Source organism: Halichoerus grypus, chromosome 10, assembly GCF_964656455.1.
Source record: "Halichoerus grypus chromosome 10, mHalGry1.hap1.1, whole genome shotgun sequence".
NCBI lineage: Eukaryota > Metazoa > Chordata > Mammalia > Carnivora > Phocidae > Halichoerus > Halichoerus grypus.
This window is the reverse complement of record NC_135721.1, coordinates 57523335-57540661: the sequence shown is the minus strand read 5'-3', so window position 1 is coordinate 57540661 and position 17327 is coordinate 57523335. Positions and strand designations below refer to the sequence as shown.

Below are 17327 nucleotides of genomic sequence, written 5' to 3'. Positions count from 1 at the left end.
GAAAGTTCTGAACTTGTTTAACTGCTTATTTCTTTATGACCCTCTGCAAAATATTAGATGAAAGATCAGCTGTTCTGAAGTGGATGATTTATTGTACAGTGGTTCTACCTCAGTCCTCTTTCTGTGCAACCAATACGACCATTTATAGGCCTTGTATTTTTAGCAAGTTTCTTCAATTACAAATGACTTTTTCTTCAATTACAAATGATTTATTTTGCTTTGGCAGTGCAGTAAGCATCCCTGTAAGATCTTTTTAATTCAAGGGTGTTATGTTAGGGTAAATCCAAAATTTAGTTTAGTTCTTCTAGGCTTTTCATATTGAGCCTTCTTAGAAACAAGGGTATATTCATAATAATAATGACATGGTATATTTTCCCTATTTCTTAAGTACAGAAAGCTACTCTAGGTGGTGATAATGACTTTTGTACATGACCTATCTATGTGCTACTGATAATTGGAATCAATCAGTGTAATGATAGTTGCAGATTATCTGGCCTATGTACTTCTTCTTCATACTTGGAATGAGTCAATGCCTTAATAATATAATTTGATAAAGAAAACATTTTATTAAAAACAATCCTTTAATAGGAAGTCTAAGGAAAAAAATGTGTTTGTGCCCAGTTCATTGATCCCCTACCTCATCCGTAGACCATTCTCCACTCCACTTCCAGGTTAAGTGACTAGAACAATTTGAAAATCCCAGTGGAAAGTCACCATTAGATGAAAAGATATTTAATAGTTCATTTTTATACATGTCAAATTGATGTGGTTAAAAGATCTATTATTTATTCTAAAGTAAATAGCTTATTACATTGGGAATTCCATTTTTACCTACTTCTTCATATTAAGTAGAATTGATCCAAATTTATTGAATTTTATGGCCTGTGAATTTTTCAGCATTTACTTTGTATAGGTGATTACTTAAAGAACAGCACTTTGTTGGGGCACCTGGATGGCTCAGTCGTTGGGCGTCTGCCTTCGGCTCGGGTCGTGATCCCAGGGTCCTGGAATCAAGCCCCGCTTCGGGCTCCCTGCTCAGCGGGAAGCCTGCTTCTCCCTCTCCCATTCCCCCTGCTTGTGTTCCCTCTCTCTCTATCAAATAAATAAATAAAATCTTTAAAAAAAATAATAAAGGACAGCATTTTGCAAGATTCATGCTTGTTTATGTAACAGTTTGTTAATCTGACAGTTAATAAAAATACAATAAAAAATAAGAAATTACATCCTTGGCGTTTCTTAGTAGTTTTTTCACGGGAGCAGTGAATGCATAATTATAATTACCTCAGAGTTGATGATTTTAATTGTTTGGCACTAACATGTTTTTGTCAAGTGGGGGCATCATTGGTCTTTCTTAAGTAAGGTGTGTGGCAAGAATGGTTTGCTTGTTAAGTGATATTAGGGGTAAATAATTATTCCCCTTTCGCCTTATTTCAGAGGGCCTCTATTTTATGTTTATAGTCAGCACTCTTAACTGATAGCATAATTTTTTTTTTTAAGATTTTTTATTTATTTGACAGAGAGAGAGACAGCAAGAGCAGGAACACAGCAGGGGGAGTGGGAGAGGGAGAGGCAGGCTGCCCGGCGAGCAGAGAGCCTGATGCAGGGCTCGATTCCAGGACCCTGGGATCATGACCTGAGCGGAAGGCAGACGCTTAACGACTGAGCCACCCAGGCGCCCCTGGTAGCATAATTTAAAATCCAGAAACATTTAGTAGTTTTCTTTATGGTTTTCAGTTGTACCAGCCTCTAAAGTTACCATCACAAAATGTGATTGTTACTCAGTAAAAGAAAGTGACATGTTTTTAAGAATAATAAAAGTTTAAGATAAAAGTCTTATGTAGTTTTTGGGTTTTTTTTGTCATCATTGTTTTAAGTATATTAACAAGGGGAAAAACAAAGAATATGCTTAAGATTTAACACACACACACACCCCTAACTGACCTACAAAAGTAGCTCTCAGTGATAATTAAAAAGAGCAAATCCAAATTACATACTGTTGTGTGCTGTTGTTACCAATACCTGACTGCTGCTAATAACTCTAGATCTGTTTTGCCATCATTAAATTTATATAAGAAATGTCTAAGTATGATTATCACTGTGCTATCTAAAATGAATGATCACTGCATTTTAAAAAAACTAGCATTTTTGATCTTTCCCCTGCTAACAATTTGTGCTACAGTTAGACTTCAAAATACATTATTTTTAATCTAGTCAAAAAGGAACTATATTTGTACATGATTATATTTGGGGAAAATTTCTTAGGGTGTAAGAGTTACACAGATATTCAGACTTAAGTATTTAAATACTTTAATATAATGTTTCCATCAGTATAGCTCTTGGCTTGTTCTTATGTATGAGTTTAAAATATTGCATATCTACGTTCTTGTCAGGCAAATGCCATAGGCTAAAACTGAAGATAATAACTTAAGATTCATGTCTCCTTCTTGGAGGTTATAGTTGTCTTGAATTGATAGTTTTGAAGGACCTAAACTGACATCAAAGGGTTTAAATAATCTAGTTAGGTCAATTAATGTTAATTTTCATCTTCCATTAAATTATTTTAATGTTTTTCTCTTTTCCTTTTTTCTAGCCGAGTCCTATACCAAGTCCTGTTTTGGGGCGAAAGCCAAATGCTAGTCAGTCATTGCTTGTATGGTGCAAAGAAGTTACAAAAAACTATCGGGGAGTGAAAATCACCAATTTTACTACATCGTGGAGAAATGGTTTATCTTTTTGTGCAATATTACACCACTTTAGACCAGATTTAATGTAAGTAGAAACATTTTCCATTCCCTATAAATATTTTGTAAATAATAGAGAGTTTTTTAAAAAAACAATTTCTTTTTTTTTTTTTTTTAAGATTTTATTTATTTATTTGACAGAGAAGATACAGCGAGAGAGGGAACACAAGCAGGGGGAATGGGAGAGGGAGAATCAGGCTTCCCGCGGAGCAGGGAGCCCGATGCGGGGCTTGATCCCAGGACCTGGGATCATGACCTGAGCCGAAGGCAGACATTTAACGACTGAGCCACCCAGGTGCCCGAAAAACAAATAATTTCTTAACATGTGTTCTGAAATAGTTGACTTTGTTTATTACCCATACCTTTGCTTTTTGAGAAAAGAAATGTGTGTCAGAAAGAAAAGTTCTCCCTTCTGAATGCCTAAAACCAATCTTTTCTCTTAAAAAAAAAAAAATTTTTTTTTTCTTCTTAATCTCATACGAAGAACTGACTTCAAATTATTATGAAAATTGTGTGGCTGTTAAAATGAGATGAGACAAATAAGCCAGTAGCTCTTTGTACATTGACAACAAGGGATTACGTCATGGTAAATTTGGTTGTCAAGACTGGTCTCTGGTGCCCTGCCTTAACTTCTCTTTTAGATGGAAAGCTTCAGGCAGTGAAACATGTAATCACTCTTTTCATTTATTTATTTATTTATTTCCTTAATTTTCCACACTATTAGTTTTGTTGATTGAATTGCTGGGAAATTGCTAGTTACTCTTTGGTATTATAGAATGTCAAAATTTTAGATTCAGTTTGTTTTAAAAACAGCTGTTTTTATCAAATACTATATGTACCTACTGTGCCATTTTCTCCCTCAGTGACTACAAGTCTCTGAATCCTCAAGATATTAAAGAGAACAACAAAAAGGTAAGAATTGCCAAGGAAAAAAATACATAGTTTCAAATTTGGCTCCTCTGTGGCTTTTATTAATTTGGGGAAACTGAGGTTGTTTTGTGAGGTCATAACTGCAACTCACAGAAGGTAGTCTGCTTCCTGTAGTTCAAGTAGGATGCATGGTTTACTCTAAGTTGTCATAGCCTTTAAAGACCACAAGTGCTGGACTAGCATCAAATTTTAATATGTGTATGGACTTCATTAACTGTTAAATATTTATTAAAACATATAGTCAAGATTTAGCTTTTAAAAAGTGCACCCAAAGCTGTTATACCATAAATGATTATGAGTTTAGAAAAATCTTTTGGGAAGGAATGAGGGCAGGAGCCTAATGGGTATACAAGAAAGAATGCATATGTTCCTAGAAGCAGAAAGATATGAACATTGGGGTTCTTTTTTTTTTTTTTTTCATTTTCTGGTAAACTATACAGTTTTTCCACATAATTAATTAGCCAACTGAGGTCACAACTTCCCAGTTGGGGATATTGATCCTTTTAGCCTTCAGGGTAGCTGTGTGGGTCTGAGTTGCCAGAAGCCCTTGGGCCGGCTGACTGTGGCCACAGGCTAACTTAACTATTTATCCCAGTGCACAGTACAGTATTATAGTCATGTATGTGCACTGTGACATGAGAAAGGAGGGAAGCACTAATTCAACATATAGTAGGTACTCAGTGTGTTTTATGTTGCATTGAATTCTTCAACTGAAAAGTTAATGAAATATGTTGTCTTAGAATAGGAGTTCTCAATCTGGGAGGTATGTATAGAATTCAGGTGGTTCTTGAACATGACTAGGAGGAAAATGTGTTTTATTTTCTTAATTCTTTAAGTGAAATTTAGTATTTCCTTCAATTATGAATTTAGGCAACACACCAGTTTAACATTAGCGATTCCTGAGACTTTATCACCTTGAGAGTCTTAGATATCTTGATATCACATTGCAGTTTTAGTATCTTCAAATATCTTTTAAGCTAATCACTTCTTCAAAATTACAGTTGTTAATACATTCATAAAAAGCACATGTATTGCTGTTTCTCAAATTCAGTTTTACTAATATTTTTCATAATTTTATTTTTCATATAATTGGTTTCTTTTGTAATCCTATGTATTTTATAAATGTAAAGCATTGTTCTGAGAAGGGGTTCATTACCAAAAGGATTCAGGGAACAAAGTGATTAATAACCTCTGGTCTAGACTAAAAGTTTTCATTCTACTTTAAATTAGATAATTAAAACTACCAGTGTTAAAAAAAATCTGTAAAGGGAATCTTGATAGAAGTTCAGTTAGCAGATGAGAATTTAAGTCAACAATTTTTTTTTTTTTTACTTTTATTGCTCTCTGAACCCAAAGATTTGTATTGTCATTAAAAAACCCTTTTTCTTTACAAATGCATGATGCTGGCTTGGAGAAATACATTTTAAAACTGTCAGTTTTTTTATTGAAATATGCCACCAAAAAAGGTTATCTTAAAATATCAGTATATTTTTCTTTATAGAAATCACATCTGTGGTGGGCATGCTACAGAGTAAGTCATTCTCATGAATTATCTCTTGTATAATTTTGGAGAGCTTGTGTCTATCAAAGTGAAATGCCTATTTTGTCATCAATTAAATTATATCTTTAGATATGATAGTCTATGCCTGCATTTTTTTTGCATTAGAATAAAATACTAAGTTAATTTAAATGCAGATAAAAGTGTAATAAAATAAACCATTATTATTTTTATAAAGTGAAGCTTTTTAAATTACTGTTTGAAATTTTGAAAGGGAAACATTGTTGATTGTACCCAGCTATGTATTTTTAAGAGTATGGAGATTTGCCTTAAGGCTTAGGTCATACTTCTTTACATTATTTTTTCAGGAACTTGATAATGATGAGCATACCTTGGGTTTACGTATTACTATGTAGAAAAGAATATCCTATTAAATTTTTTTCTCAATTAGATCTTCCAGGGCAGATAATTATGGCTTTTTGAAAGTATTTTAATTTAGATGATCCTGTTCATTGCACAGTTGAATAAATGTTTTACAGTCTTTCCTTTTCATCACTTTGCAACTTCCAACCTGATATCTACATTGAGTATCAGTTGCTACCTGCAGATTTATTTCCGGCTTCACACAGTTCTTTCCGATAACCCCATCTGCCCCTGATGGGACTTAAGGCAGCACAAGAAACACTGCCTGTGTCTTAAGTTCCATGCAGATGCATAACATAACTGGCAATGACTCCTCCTTACCAATTAAATAACATCTAGGAATGAATAAGACAATTTTCTTTGAAAGACCTCTTCTTTTTCTCCACACACAAACAGCTAAAAAGACAGGTGATTGACCACAGGAGAAGAGGTTAACCTATGGGAAAATTCCTTTATAAAGTCTTGACCTCGCTTACAAGAAACCCGGTTTGTTTTTAAATGTTTTTTTAGTGCAGTTAGTGTGCACAAAATGAATTGCTACATAAAGCAAAACATCAGCAGGAGCTTCCCCACAAGGAAGCTAATCATTTTCCCAGGTCTGTAAAAAGTGCTGAATAAAAAAGGTATTTACCTGTGACATATGATCTTAACCAGTATGTCAGTGTTTTAGATAATTGGGAAATGTTTAGAATACCGCCTGTGGTGCTTTTCATGATGGTCTGCAATTGATGTCTGTCAATCAGGTTGTCAAGACACATGAGGAGGAAAATGACTTTAATTTTCCTAAAACACGTAAAATAACAAACAGGCCTAAACATGCACGCCAACTGAGCCATTCTCTTGAGTAAATATTTTGAGGTACCTATATTATGAAACATAGTGCTGTGAAAATTGAAGAGGTTTTAATATTGCAATTTATTTTTCATTTTCTTTCTTACTTATTCCGCAACATTTATTAAACTACAGGAAGAATATGAGACAAGGATTAAATTCAAAGGTAGAAATGCACTTCAACATGTAAGTGCAAAAGAGTAATTCCTTCTAAATTGTTACATAATTTCCTAACCTTTCTTTTAAGGAAAACTTTGAATTATGAACCTACATCTAGGTTGTTACAAAGATAGACATTTTATATTCCAAAGTGAGAATACAACTAGGGGGTCCATACTTAGTTTCTGAGGGTATATCTGGAACCTTTAACCATATTTTTAATGCTTCCTAGCAACACAGTGCTGTTTTAAAGGGTTAGTTCAGGATAGTAATAATTAATTGTAAATTGAGAAACAGCTTTGATTCTTCAAAACTAGAAAAACCTGATGTGCCACAGTCATTTAAAGACTAACAAAAATAATACAATGCAGCCTCACATTCTCAACTAAGTTGTACTACTCAAAACATTTCATTCTTTCCAAAATGGATGAAGTGAAAATGCAATCACTCTACTCATTATGAAAATCAGTCTTAATTGGGCATTTAAAAAATGTTTCTATGTTTCTAGGCTTAAATAATTTAAGCACTTGTATTTTTATACCAGGTAATCTAGGATTAGGTCTTTGGGGATATGTAGCTATCCTTTTTCTTCACAAATCACTGTTTTATAGTTATATGAAACATGGTAAAGAGAGGTTGATAGGAATGATAAAACTCTGTTATTTCTTTATACCTTAGTTCCTTATAAAAATTGATTCTAAGATTTTTTTTGTTTTAATTCTAATTTTTGCTTATTTTTCTTTATTGGAAAAGAGCATTTCAATTGTTACTAATTAAGAAACTTTTTGTTCTTGTACCTACCCCACTTCTACAAATTTCTGATGTGGAATTTTGTTTTGTTCTTGTGGCAATAATGTCAGTAACGTAGTATGCCCTCCAACAACAACAACAAAATCTATTAAAATTTTGGGGCTTTTTTAATGGTAACTAAACTTTATTTATTTTGATAACTTTTTTATTGAAGTGTAATTGACATATAACATTATATTAGCTATAGGTATACACATAATGATTCAGTATGTCTAGCTAATATCTATTCTTTTCTGTTTTTAAAATGTGTGGATTGTTTGAACTATTCAGTATATCTTTGTTTTTCCTTTCTTTGAAGGCGTATGATGGATTTGCCAGCATAGGAATTTCCCGGTTGTTGGAACCTTCTGATATGGTCTTATTAGCAATTCCTGACAAACTGACTGTTATGACTTATCTCTATCAAATCAGGGCACATTTCAGTGGCCAAGAACTGAATGTTGTCCAGATAGAGGAAAACAGCAGTAAGAGCACATATAAAGTTGGAAACTATGAAACAGATACAAACAGTTCTGTTGATCAGGAAAAATTCTATGCGGAGCTTAGTGATCTGAAACGGGAGCCTGAACTGCAGCCTTCGAGCGGCGGAGCAGTAGACTTCTTATCGCAAGATGACTCTGTATTTGTAAATGACAGTGGGGTTGGAGAGTCAGAAAGTGAACATCAGACTCCCGATGATCATCTTAGTCCAAGTACAGCCTCCCCTTACTGTCGCAGGACTAAAAGTGACACAGAACCCCAAAAGTCCCAGCAGAGCTCTGGAAGGACTTCAGGATCCGATGACCCTGGAATATGTTACAATACAGATTCGACCCACGCACAAGTTTGGTTAGGCAAGAAGAGACTACTGAAAGCTGAGACTTTAGAATTAAGTGACTTATACGTTAGTGATAAGAAGAAGGATGTGTCTCCACCCTTCATTTGTGAGACAGAGGAACAAAAGCTTCAGACTTTAGACATCAGTAATAATTTGGAGAAAGAAAAGTTAGAGCATTCCAGACCCTTAGAATGCAGATCAGATCCTGAATCACCAATCAAAAAACCAAGTTTATCTCCCACTTCCAAACTTGGATACTCCTACAATAGAGATGCAGACCTTACAAAGAAAAAACGTACTTCCCTGAGGCAGACAGAGTCTGATCCAGATACTGATAGAACCACTTTAAATCATGCAGATCATTCCACAAAAACAGTCCAGGTAAGTGAGTTAGAATGATGAATACCTATATTTAATAAATAAATAGTTATTCTGAATATTTTGGGGGTTTTTGTATTCATAGAGCACTTTCAAATGCTACAAATGATTAAAAGTAAAGTATAATTAACCATTGTAGAAAAACCTAAACTATACCTGCACTTCAGTTAGAGTTTATGATATACTATTTTAAGCCTACAAATAAATCCAAATTTGAAGATTGAAGAGTAATGTCAGCTTTTCAAATCAAAATATTATTTACTTATAAAAACAGAACTTTTCACTGTAAGAATAAGTCAAAGATATTTCACTCTTCCATTTAGTAGGAATATCATTCTGAAAATATGTAATGCTAAATTAAATATTTCCCATTTAAAGTATTTTCTTCAAATATGTTAGCTGCATTGTAATTGGTGTTTTCAGTCCCATCGTTACTTGTGGTTAAAAATTCCAGTAACATCCAGATTCCTCCCCATGAGGGGAATATGACACAAATTTGACCTTACAGTGTTTACTATATTTAATTGAATCTCTGGGACCATCAATTATAAGATATACCATTATTTTATGTACCAAAAGGAAAGAAAAACATTGCCAGTAAACTATGATAAATGGTTTTCTTATCACATGGAATTTTTATTTTATACTTATTGAATGAATTCTTTTAGACTTATTCAAACATGGATTTTTTAATCATACAATGCTCTTCTGTATATACATAAAAAAGAAGTTTAAGTAAAGTTAATTGGTGAAGGTATAATTAATTTAGAATTAGAATTTAAAATCCAACCCTTCTGATCACTTTTTGATTTGGAATTGTTGGTGTACCTGGTTTTCCACACAGTGTTGTCCTCTGTGCCATCAAAAGCATGATGTTACAGCAGTGGTTCTCAACATATGATCTGGGGACCTCTGAGGCTCTCCTAACCTCTTTCAGAGAGCCCCCAAAGTTGAAACTCTTTTCATAATAATAATAGAACCTTATTTACCTTTTTCACTTTCGTTCTCTCACAAGTGTACAGTGGTGTTTTCTGGAGGCCACACAATTTGTGATATCTCAAAAGATTGAATACAAAAGTACATATGAGAATCCATCTGCCTGCTATTAAGCCAGACATAAAAGAGATTTCTAAAAAATAAAAAATAATGCCATTCTCACTTATTTTTTTAAAGTACTATTTTTTGTTAGAATGTTAACATCTAATGGGTTTATTATAATTCTTTTTTTTTTTAAGATTTTTATTTATTTGAGGGGCGCCTGGGTGGCTCAGTTGGTTGGGCCTCTGCCTTCGGCTCAGGTCATGGTCCCGGGGTCCTGGGATCGAGCCCCGCGTCGGGCTCCCTGCTCCATGGGGGGCCTGCTTCTCCCTCTCCCACTCCCCCTGCTTGTGTTCCATCCCTCACTGTCTCTCTCTCTCTGTGTGTGTCAAATAAATGGATAGAATCTTTAAAAAAAAAAAAAAAAGATTTTTATTTATTTGAGGGAGAGAGCAAGCACAAGTTGGTGCAGTGGGGGGGGTGGGGGGGGGAGGCAGAGAGAAGCAGACTGCCCGCTGAGCCCCGAGCCAGACGCAGGGTTGCATCCCAGGACCCCAGAGATCATGACCTGAGCCGAAGGAAGCTGCTTAACCAGCTGAGCCACCCAGGTGCCTCATTATAGTTATTTCTAAAGGAATGAATAAATAAATATTTTCAACATTTCTCAGTTTTAATTTCCAAAATAATAAGTATAAATAGATATAACCCACATAAACAAAAGCTTTTTGAGATCCACAATAATTTTTAAGCATGTGTAGGGATTCTGAGACCAAAAAATTTGAGACCCTCTGAATTACATTTCTCTACAGTTGTCTCTGGGGTTTTCTTCTCAGTAATACCCACTGATAATAGCACTTTCTTGATCTTATCAGAAGGTCCCATGATAAGATTTTCAGACAATAACCTGGAGTTATATTCCATTTTTAAATACTACTCAAGGGGTTGTTAACTGAAACATCAAGGATTGCAGTCTTGCCACCCGAAATATCAAGCACATGCATATGTAGGCATTGATGGCTTTCTTGACTACCACCTGGCTGACAGAGATTATAAGATGCCATCAATTTTAAGTTTTCAGAGATGTTAAGAAAAAATGTGCATCTTTGAATCAAAGAAATACAGTAGCTCACAAAGCAAGCCGCTCTCCTCCTCATCAAAAATCTCAAATCAAAGGTTCTAAGTACTATAACTTTTAGTACAAAAAAGCTTTCAAGCGATCAGAGTGTCCATACATAGCAGATAATCGAGAAACATCGAGTGGGGCGCCTGGGTGGCTCAGTCGGTTAAGCATCTGGCTTCGGCTTGGGTCATGATCCAGAGTCCTGGGATTGAGCCCCACATCGGGCTCCCTGCTCAGCGGGGAGCCTGCTTCTCCCTCTCCCTCTGACCCTTCTCCCCCAGCTTGTGCTCTCTCTCTCTCTGTCTCTCCCTCAAATGAGTAAATAAAAGCTTAAAAAAACAAAAAGAAAGAAACATCTAGTGATTAACAACTGCAGAATTTGGTGAGCCTAAGTTCTAAGTATTATCCAGAAGTATAAGACAGAATTTTCTTATAACCCAGATTTTTAAGGTAAATTTATTTGGTTAAATCTAGAAATTGATTAATGTTTAAAAATTGAAAATACTCCAGACTGGGAATGAGTACACCTGGATTCTCATCTTGGCTCTGCTAATAATTACCAGTGTGACATGTTAATTAGCCATTTAAATTCTTTTAATCTGATTTTCCACATACGTTAAATGAAATAATCTCTAAGTCTTTTTAGCTCTAAAACTCTATCATGCTTTGATGCTATTCAGGAGGTTTAAATGATGTACAGTAAATCCACAGGATAATAGAGGCAGTATCTATTTACAACTTCATATATATTTGTTTATTGTCCATTGGTTTAATGGTCAGAATTTTGTTTAGGGTCAAGTTAAAGGTTTGTTGTTTTTTGTTTTTTTGTCAGAAGTATACTGCCTGACCCAAAAAATTGTAATGTGACTGCAATATTTCATAGGTTTTTAAAACTGGGCAATTTTAGCAGCTAAATTTGAATAATAAAAAAATCTGTTTTTCTTTTACATACTGCATTTCATCAGTGCTAAGATATGCATCTTTTTATATTTTAACTTCTCTGAAATCAAGATCCTACTTATAATAGTATGTTAGAGTTTGACAATGTTTGTTCTTTCTTAGTTGTTCGTAAAATAATAGTATGTCTAGTAACTAATGGCATTAGATTAGAGGAAATTTGATAATTTAATGTGGCTGTATAGACTTAAAGTCATAATGTTGCTCATTTGAGTGGCTAATACATATGATGACCTTTATATATCTTACACATATCCCTCTTAAACTTTATAACCCATGAGGTAAGTGGTTAAATTCTATTTAATATATGGGAAAACTGGAGTTTACAGAGATGCCTAAGATCACTTAATAAGTGTTAAAGTTTGAATTCAAAACCAACCTTTTCTGACTCCAAAGTCTGTGCTCCTAAGCTATATACTCACAATATCTCTTCATTTTTTACCATAATAGCACTAAAGATAATCAGCCCAGATGTAAAGTAGTCAACTTTACTGAAGGGCAATTTAGCAATGTACATCAAGTCCCTTAAAAATGTTTATCTCATTAGATTCTACCTCCAGGAATTATTTCCTCTAGGATAATCAGAATTGTGTACAAGATTTTTTTTTTTTTAAAGAGAGAGAGTGGGGTGGGGAGGAAGGTGCCAGTGGCAGAGGGAGAGGGAGAGAATCTTAAGCAGACTCCATGCCCAGTGCAGAGCCCAATGTGGGGCTCAATCTCATGACCCTGAGATCATGACCTGAGCCTAGTCAAGAGTCAGACGCTTAACTGACTGAGCCACCCAGGCACCCCTATACAAAGATGTTTATAAAACATCGTTAATGATAGTGAAAAATTATAAACAACCTAAATACCCAATAATATAAGACAAGTTAAATAAAGTATGATGCATCTGTATTAATAGAATGCTAGGTGAACAGTTTAAAAGATTATGTTTAAAAATATTTTAAAAATATTTACATGAGAATATTCTCACAATAGAATATTAAGTTTAAAAAGCATGATTCTACAGTGATTATCTCTGGGTGCCAGGATTGCTAATTATCTTTATTTTGTTTTTTATTTTTAAATCATTCTTTTTTATTGAGCTATAATTGACATGTTAGTTTCAGGTGTATAACAATTATTTGATGTTTGTGTACATTGTGAAATGATCACCACAGTAAGCCTAGTTAACGTCCATCACCATACGTAGTTACAAAAATTTTTCTTGTGACCAGAACATTTAAGATCTACTGCCTTAACAACTTTCGTATATGTAATACAGTATTACTAACTATAGTCACCATGCCATACATGATATCCCCATAGCTTATTTATTTTATAACTGAAATTGTGTACCTCTTGACCCCCTTCACCCATTTTGTCCACATCCTACTCCCAGCCTCTGGCAACTACCAGTCAGTCTCTGTATCTGTAAGCTTGGTTTTTGGGTTTTGAGGGGGTTCTGTTTTGTTTTTAGATTCCACATACAAGCAAGATCATATGGTATTCCTTTGTCTGTCTTACTTATTTCACCTAGCGTAACGCCTTCAAGATCCATGCATGTTGTCACAAAAGCAAGATTTCATTCTCTTTTTATGGCTGAATAATATGCCCCTGAGTGTATGTGTGTGTGTGTGTGTGTATGTGTGTGTGTGTGTGTGTGTATCACAGTTTTTTTTTATCCATCAGTGGGCATTTAGGTTGTTTCCATACCTTGGCTATTGTAAGTAATGCTGCAGTGGGGGCACCTGGGTGGCTCAGTCAGCTGGGTGCTCGACGCTTGGTTTTGGCTCATTTTGTGATCTCACGGGTTGTGGGATCAAGCCCTGTGTTGGGCTCCATACTCAGCAGAAAGTCTGCTTGGGGATTCTCTCCTGCTGCCCCTCCCCAACTTGAGCACCAGTGAGTGTGCACACACATGCGCGGTCTCTCTCTCTCAAATAAATAAATCTTTAAAAATAATAATAATAGGGGCGCCTGGGTGGCTCAGTCGGTTAAGCAACTGCCTTCGGCTCAGGTCAGGATCCCAGGGTCCTGGGATCGAGCCCCGAGTCGGGCTCCCTGCTCAGCTGGGAGCCTGCTTCTCCCTCTCCCTCTGCCTGCCGCTCACCCTGCTTGTGCTCCCTCTCTCAAATGAATAAATAAAATCTTTAAAAATAATAATAATAATAATGCCACAGTGAACATGGGGGTGCATACATCTTTTTGAGTTAGTTTTTTGCATTCTTCGGCTAAATACCCAAAAGTGGAATTTCTGGATCATATGGTAGTTATATTTTTAATTTTTAAAAAGATTTTATTTATTTATTTATTTGACAGAGAGAGAGATATAGTGAGAGAGGGAACACAAGCAGGGGGAGTGGGAGAGGAAGAAGCAGACTTCCCGCGGAGCAGGGAACCCGATGTGGGGCTTGATCCCAGGACTTTGGGATCATGACCTGAGCCGAAGGCAGACGCTTCACGACTGAGCCACACAGGTGCCCCTATTTTTAGTTTTTTTGAGGAACCTCCATCCTGTTTTCCACAGTGGCTGCGTCAATTTATATTCCTACCAACAGTGCACAAGGGTTCTCTTTCCTCCAGATCCTTACCAACATTTGTTATTCCTTGTCTTTTTGATAATAGCCATTCTAACAGCTGTGAGGTAGTAATTCCTTATGGTTTTAATTTGCATTTCCTTGATAATTAGTGATGTTAAGCATCTTTTCATGTACCTGTGGCCATTTGTATGTCTTTTTTGGGGAAAATGTCTATTCAAATCTTCTGCCTGTTTTTTAATTGGATTGCTATTGAGTTGTGTGAGTTCTTTATATATTTTAGATATTAACCCCTTCTCAGATACATGATTTGCAAATATTTTCTCCCATTCAGTAGATTGCCTTTTCATTTTGTGGATGGTTTCCTTCACTCTGCAGAAACTTTTTAGTTTGATGTAGTTCCACTTCTTTATTTTTGCCTTTGTTGCCTTTGCTTTTGATATCAAATCAAAAAAAACCATCACCAAGACCATTGTTAAGGAGCTTACCACCTGTGTTTTCTTCTAGGAGTTTTATGGTTTCAGATTTTATGTTCAAGTCTTTAATTCATTTTGAGTTGATTCTTGTATATAGTGTAAGATAGGCATCCAGTTTCATTCTTTTGCATGTGGCTGCCCAGTTTTCTCAACACCATTTATTGAAGAGACTGTCCGTTCCTTATTGTATATTTTTCGCTCCTTTGTTGTAAATTAATGACCATATATGCTTGGGTTTATTTCTATGCTCTCTATTTTGTTCTTTTGATCTATGTGTCTGTCTTTATGCCAGTACCATACTGTTTTGATTACTATAGCTTTGTGATATAGTTTGAAATCAGGGAACATGATGCCTCTGATTACTTTTCTTTTTCTTTTTACTTATATGTATTTTTTTAAATTTTTATAATAAATATGAATTGCATTTATAATCAGAAAAAAGTTTGTTTCTGTGTGCTCTTAAGACCAAAGCAGTCTTTCCCTGTCTATGTAGCTAACTCGAATCCCTAAAGGTCTGTAGACTCACAGAATTTAGAACCAGTAGGACTTTTTTTTTAAGATTTTATTTATTTGAGAGAGAGAGAGCATGAGTGGTGGTGGTAGGGGGAGGGCATAGGGAGAAGGAGAAGCAGACTCCCCGCTGAACAAGGAGCCCAATGCGGGGCTTGATCCCAGGACCCTGGGATCATGACCTGAGCCGAAGGCAGATGCTTAACTGACCGAGCCACCCAGGTGCCCCTAGAGCCAGTAGGATCTTAAAGATGATATACTCTAATCACCAATTTTAGAGCTAGTGGGATTTTAAAAATGATCTCCCCTCATTTCAAATATGAGGCAATTGAGAGGATTTTAAAAACAAAATAATAGTTAACATTTATCTAGTGCTCAGTACATTACTCTATATCACTTAATCTTTATCCTTGTGAGAGTTGATCTGTTTTTATCCCCATTTTATAGATGAGGAAACTGAGGCTTAGAGGGATTGAGTAACTGTTCCACAATTAGGTGATGTATCTAGTATTTGAACCAAGGTCTTTCTTTCTCCAAGGTTCTTATGTGTCGTGTAATGGAATACAGTATAGCTTTCTAAGTGACCATTCAATGTTACATTGCTTATTATTAGTGGAAGAAGGATTAATAGCCTGATGTCTTCACTGCAAATTCAGTGTTCATTTAACTAATCTGGTCTGTTTTAGAGAAAGTGTTGATTTGTAACCAGTTTAAACGCAATGCCCAGTTCTATTCTATTATATCCTATTAACATGACGAAAAATCTATCATTATCACTTATACATTTCAATTATATCTTTTAAGTGAAGAATTTTTGTTTAATCCTCTTAAAACCTTGGGTGATGAAAATGTTCTGGAATTAGATAGTGTTGATGGTTCACAACCTTGTGAATATAGTAAAAACCACTGAACTGTATACTTTAAAAAAATCTTTCCTTGCTTAAGATTGCAGGAGTTTAAAAATAGTTATATTAAAACATAAAAATCTCAATGAAACCTAAAAATGATGTAATAATTTTTTTAAGTTTCACTTTATACCGAAAACTATGTTTACTGTTTGTTAACTCTTCCTTGACCATGAATGCTACTTACAGTTGAGCCAAAACTATACAATAATAGGGAAGTAAAAGAAATTAAATATCAGAGTAATAGTAATAGCTGTGTAAAGCCAGAAGTTGGCTACTTTTTGGAAGGAAAAAGGAATTTGAACTATAAACATTATGGATATTTGTGCTTTGAATTAATGTATCATTTAAGAACGCATTTCCATTGCTGGTCATTACCTGTTGTTATCCAAAAATATATTGTAAGATTACAAATTAATCCAAGAAAATACTCTTCCAATTCTGATGTGGTTAATTGTTTTGTTGTAAGGTAAGTGAGCATTGGTGAAAACTAGTTTTATTTTTTTTAAACAAAATATGATAGTTTTGAATTTTCTATAAATGTTAATTGTCAAGGATTTAAAGGATTATTGCCACAGATGTTTAATATCTTTCAACATACCAATTTGGAAGACACCTTGTTATCAGTCCTATAAAACTATAAGAAATAAAAATTTTTTTAAATGTCTTTCCCAAGTTAGACTGTGATTAGCAAATATGAAGAATGTATATAATATACATATGGACATTGTACTTTATGGGAATATATTCTAATACAAATGGAAATTAAATGTAATCCAGTTTTAGGCAGCAAAGATATATTTCTTGTGTGTCAAGACTTTCTACAGTTTCTAGTCAACATTAATATTTTCTTTAAGTAATCTCATAAAACTACAGTCTTATTCCTGATCTCTATTATTTTGACAGATAATAAAACCATTGATTAATTTATAAATATAGATTATATGGGGTTTTTTTTGAGTTCCTAATTCTGTATTTTTGCTTTTAAGCATCGAATGTTATCAAGACAAGAAGAACTTAAGGAAAGAGCAAGAGTTCTGCTTGAGCAAGCAAGAAGAGATGCAGCTTTAAAGGCAGGGAATAAGCAGAATACCAACGCAGCCACACCACTCTGCAACAGGCAGCTAAGTGATGTAAGGAACATTGGTTAAAAAGCCATAAATTGTTAATTGCAATCATGGGGGTGAGGGGAGTAATTTATTTATACTTTTG

General features: G+C 34.8%; 1 protein-coding gene across 10 annotated transcripts in view; it reads left to right on the top strand.

Annotated features, from left to right (window-relative positions):
- The window catches only part of EHBP1 (EH domain binding protein 1), a 416635-nt gene that overhangs the window by 311000 nt on the left and 88308 nt on the right, over positions 1-17327 (top strand). For all 10 annotated transcript variants that reach the window (XM_078056492.1, XM_078056493.1, XM_078056491.1 and 7 more), the window contains 4 exons: positions 2591-2769; positions 3605-3653; positions 7691-8590; positions 17105-17248. In XM_078056492.1, coding sequence (XP_077912618.1) covers positions 2591-2769; positions 3605-3653; positions 7691-8590; positions 17105-17248 — 1272 coding nt within the window. The remainder of the gene's footprint in view (positions 1-2590; positions 2770-3604; positions 3654-7690; positions 8591-17104; positions 17249-17327) is intronic.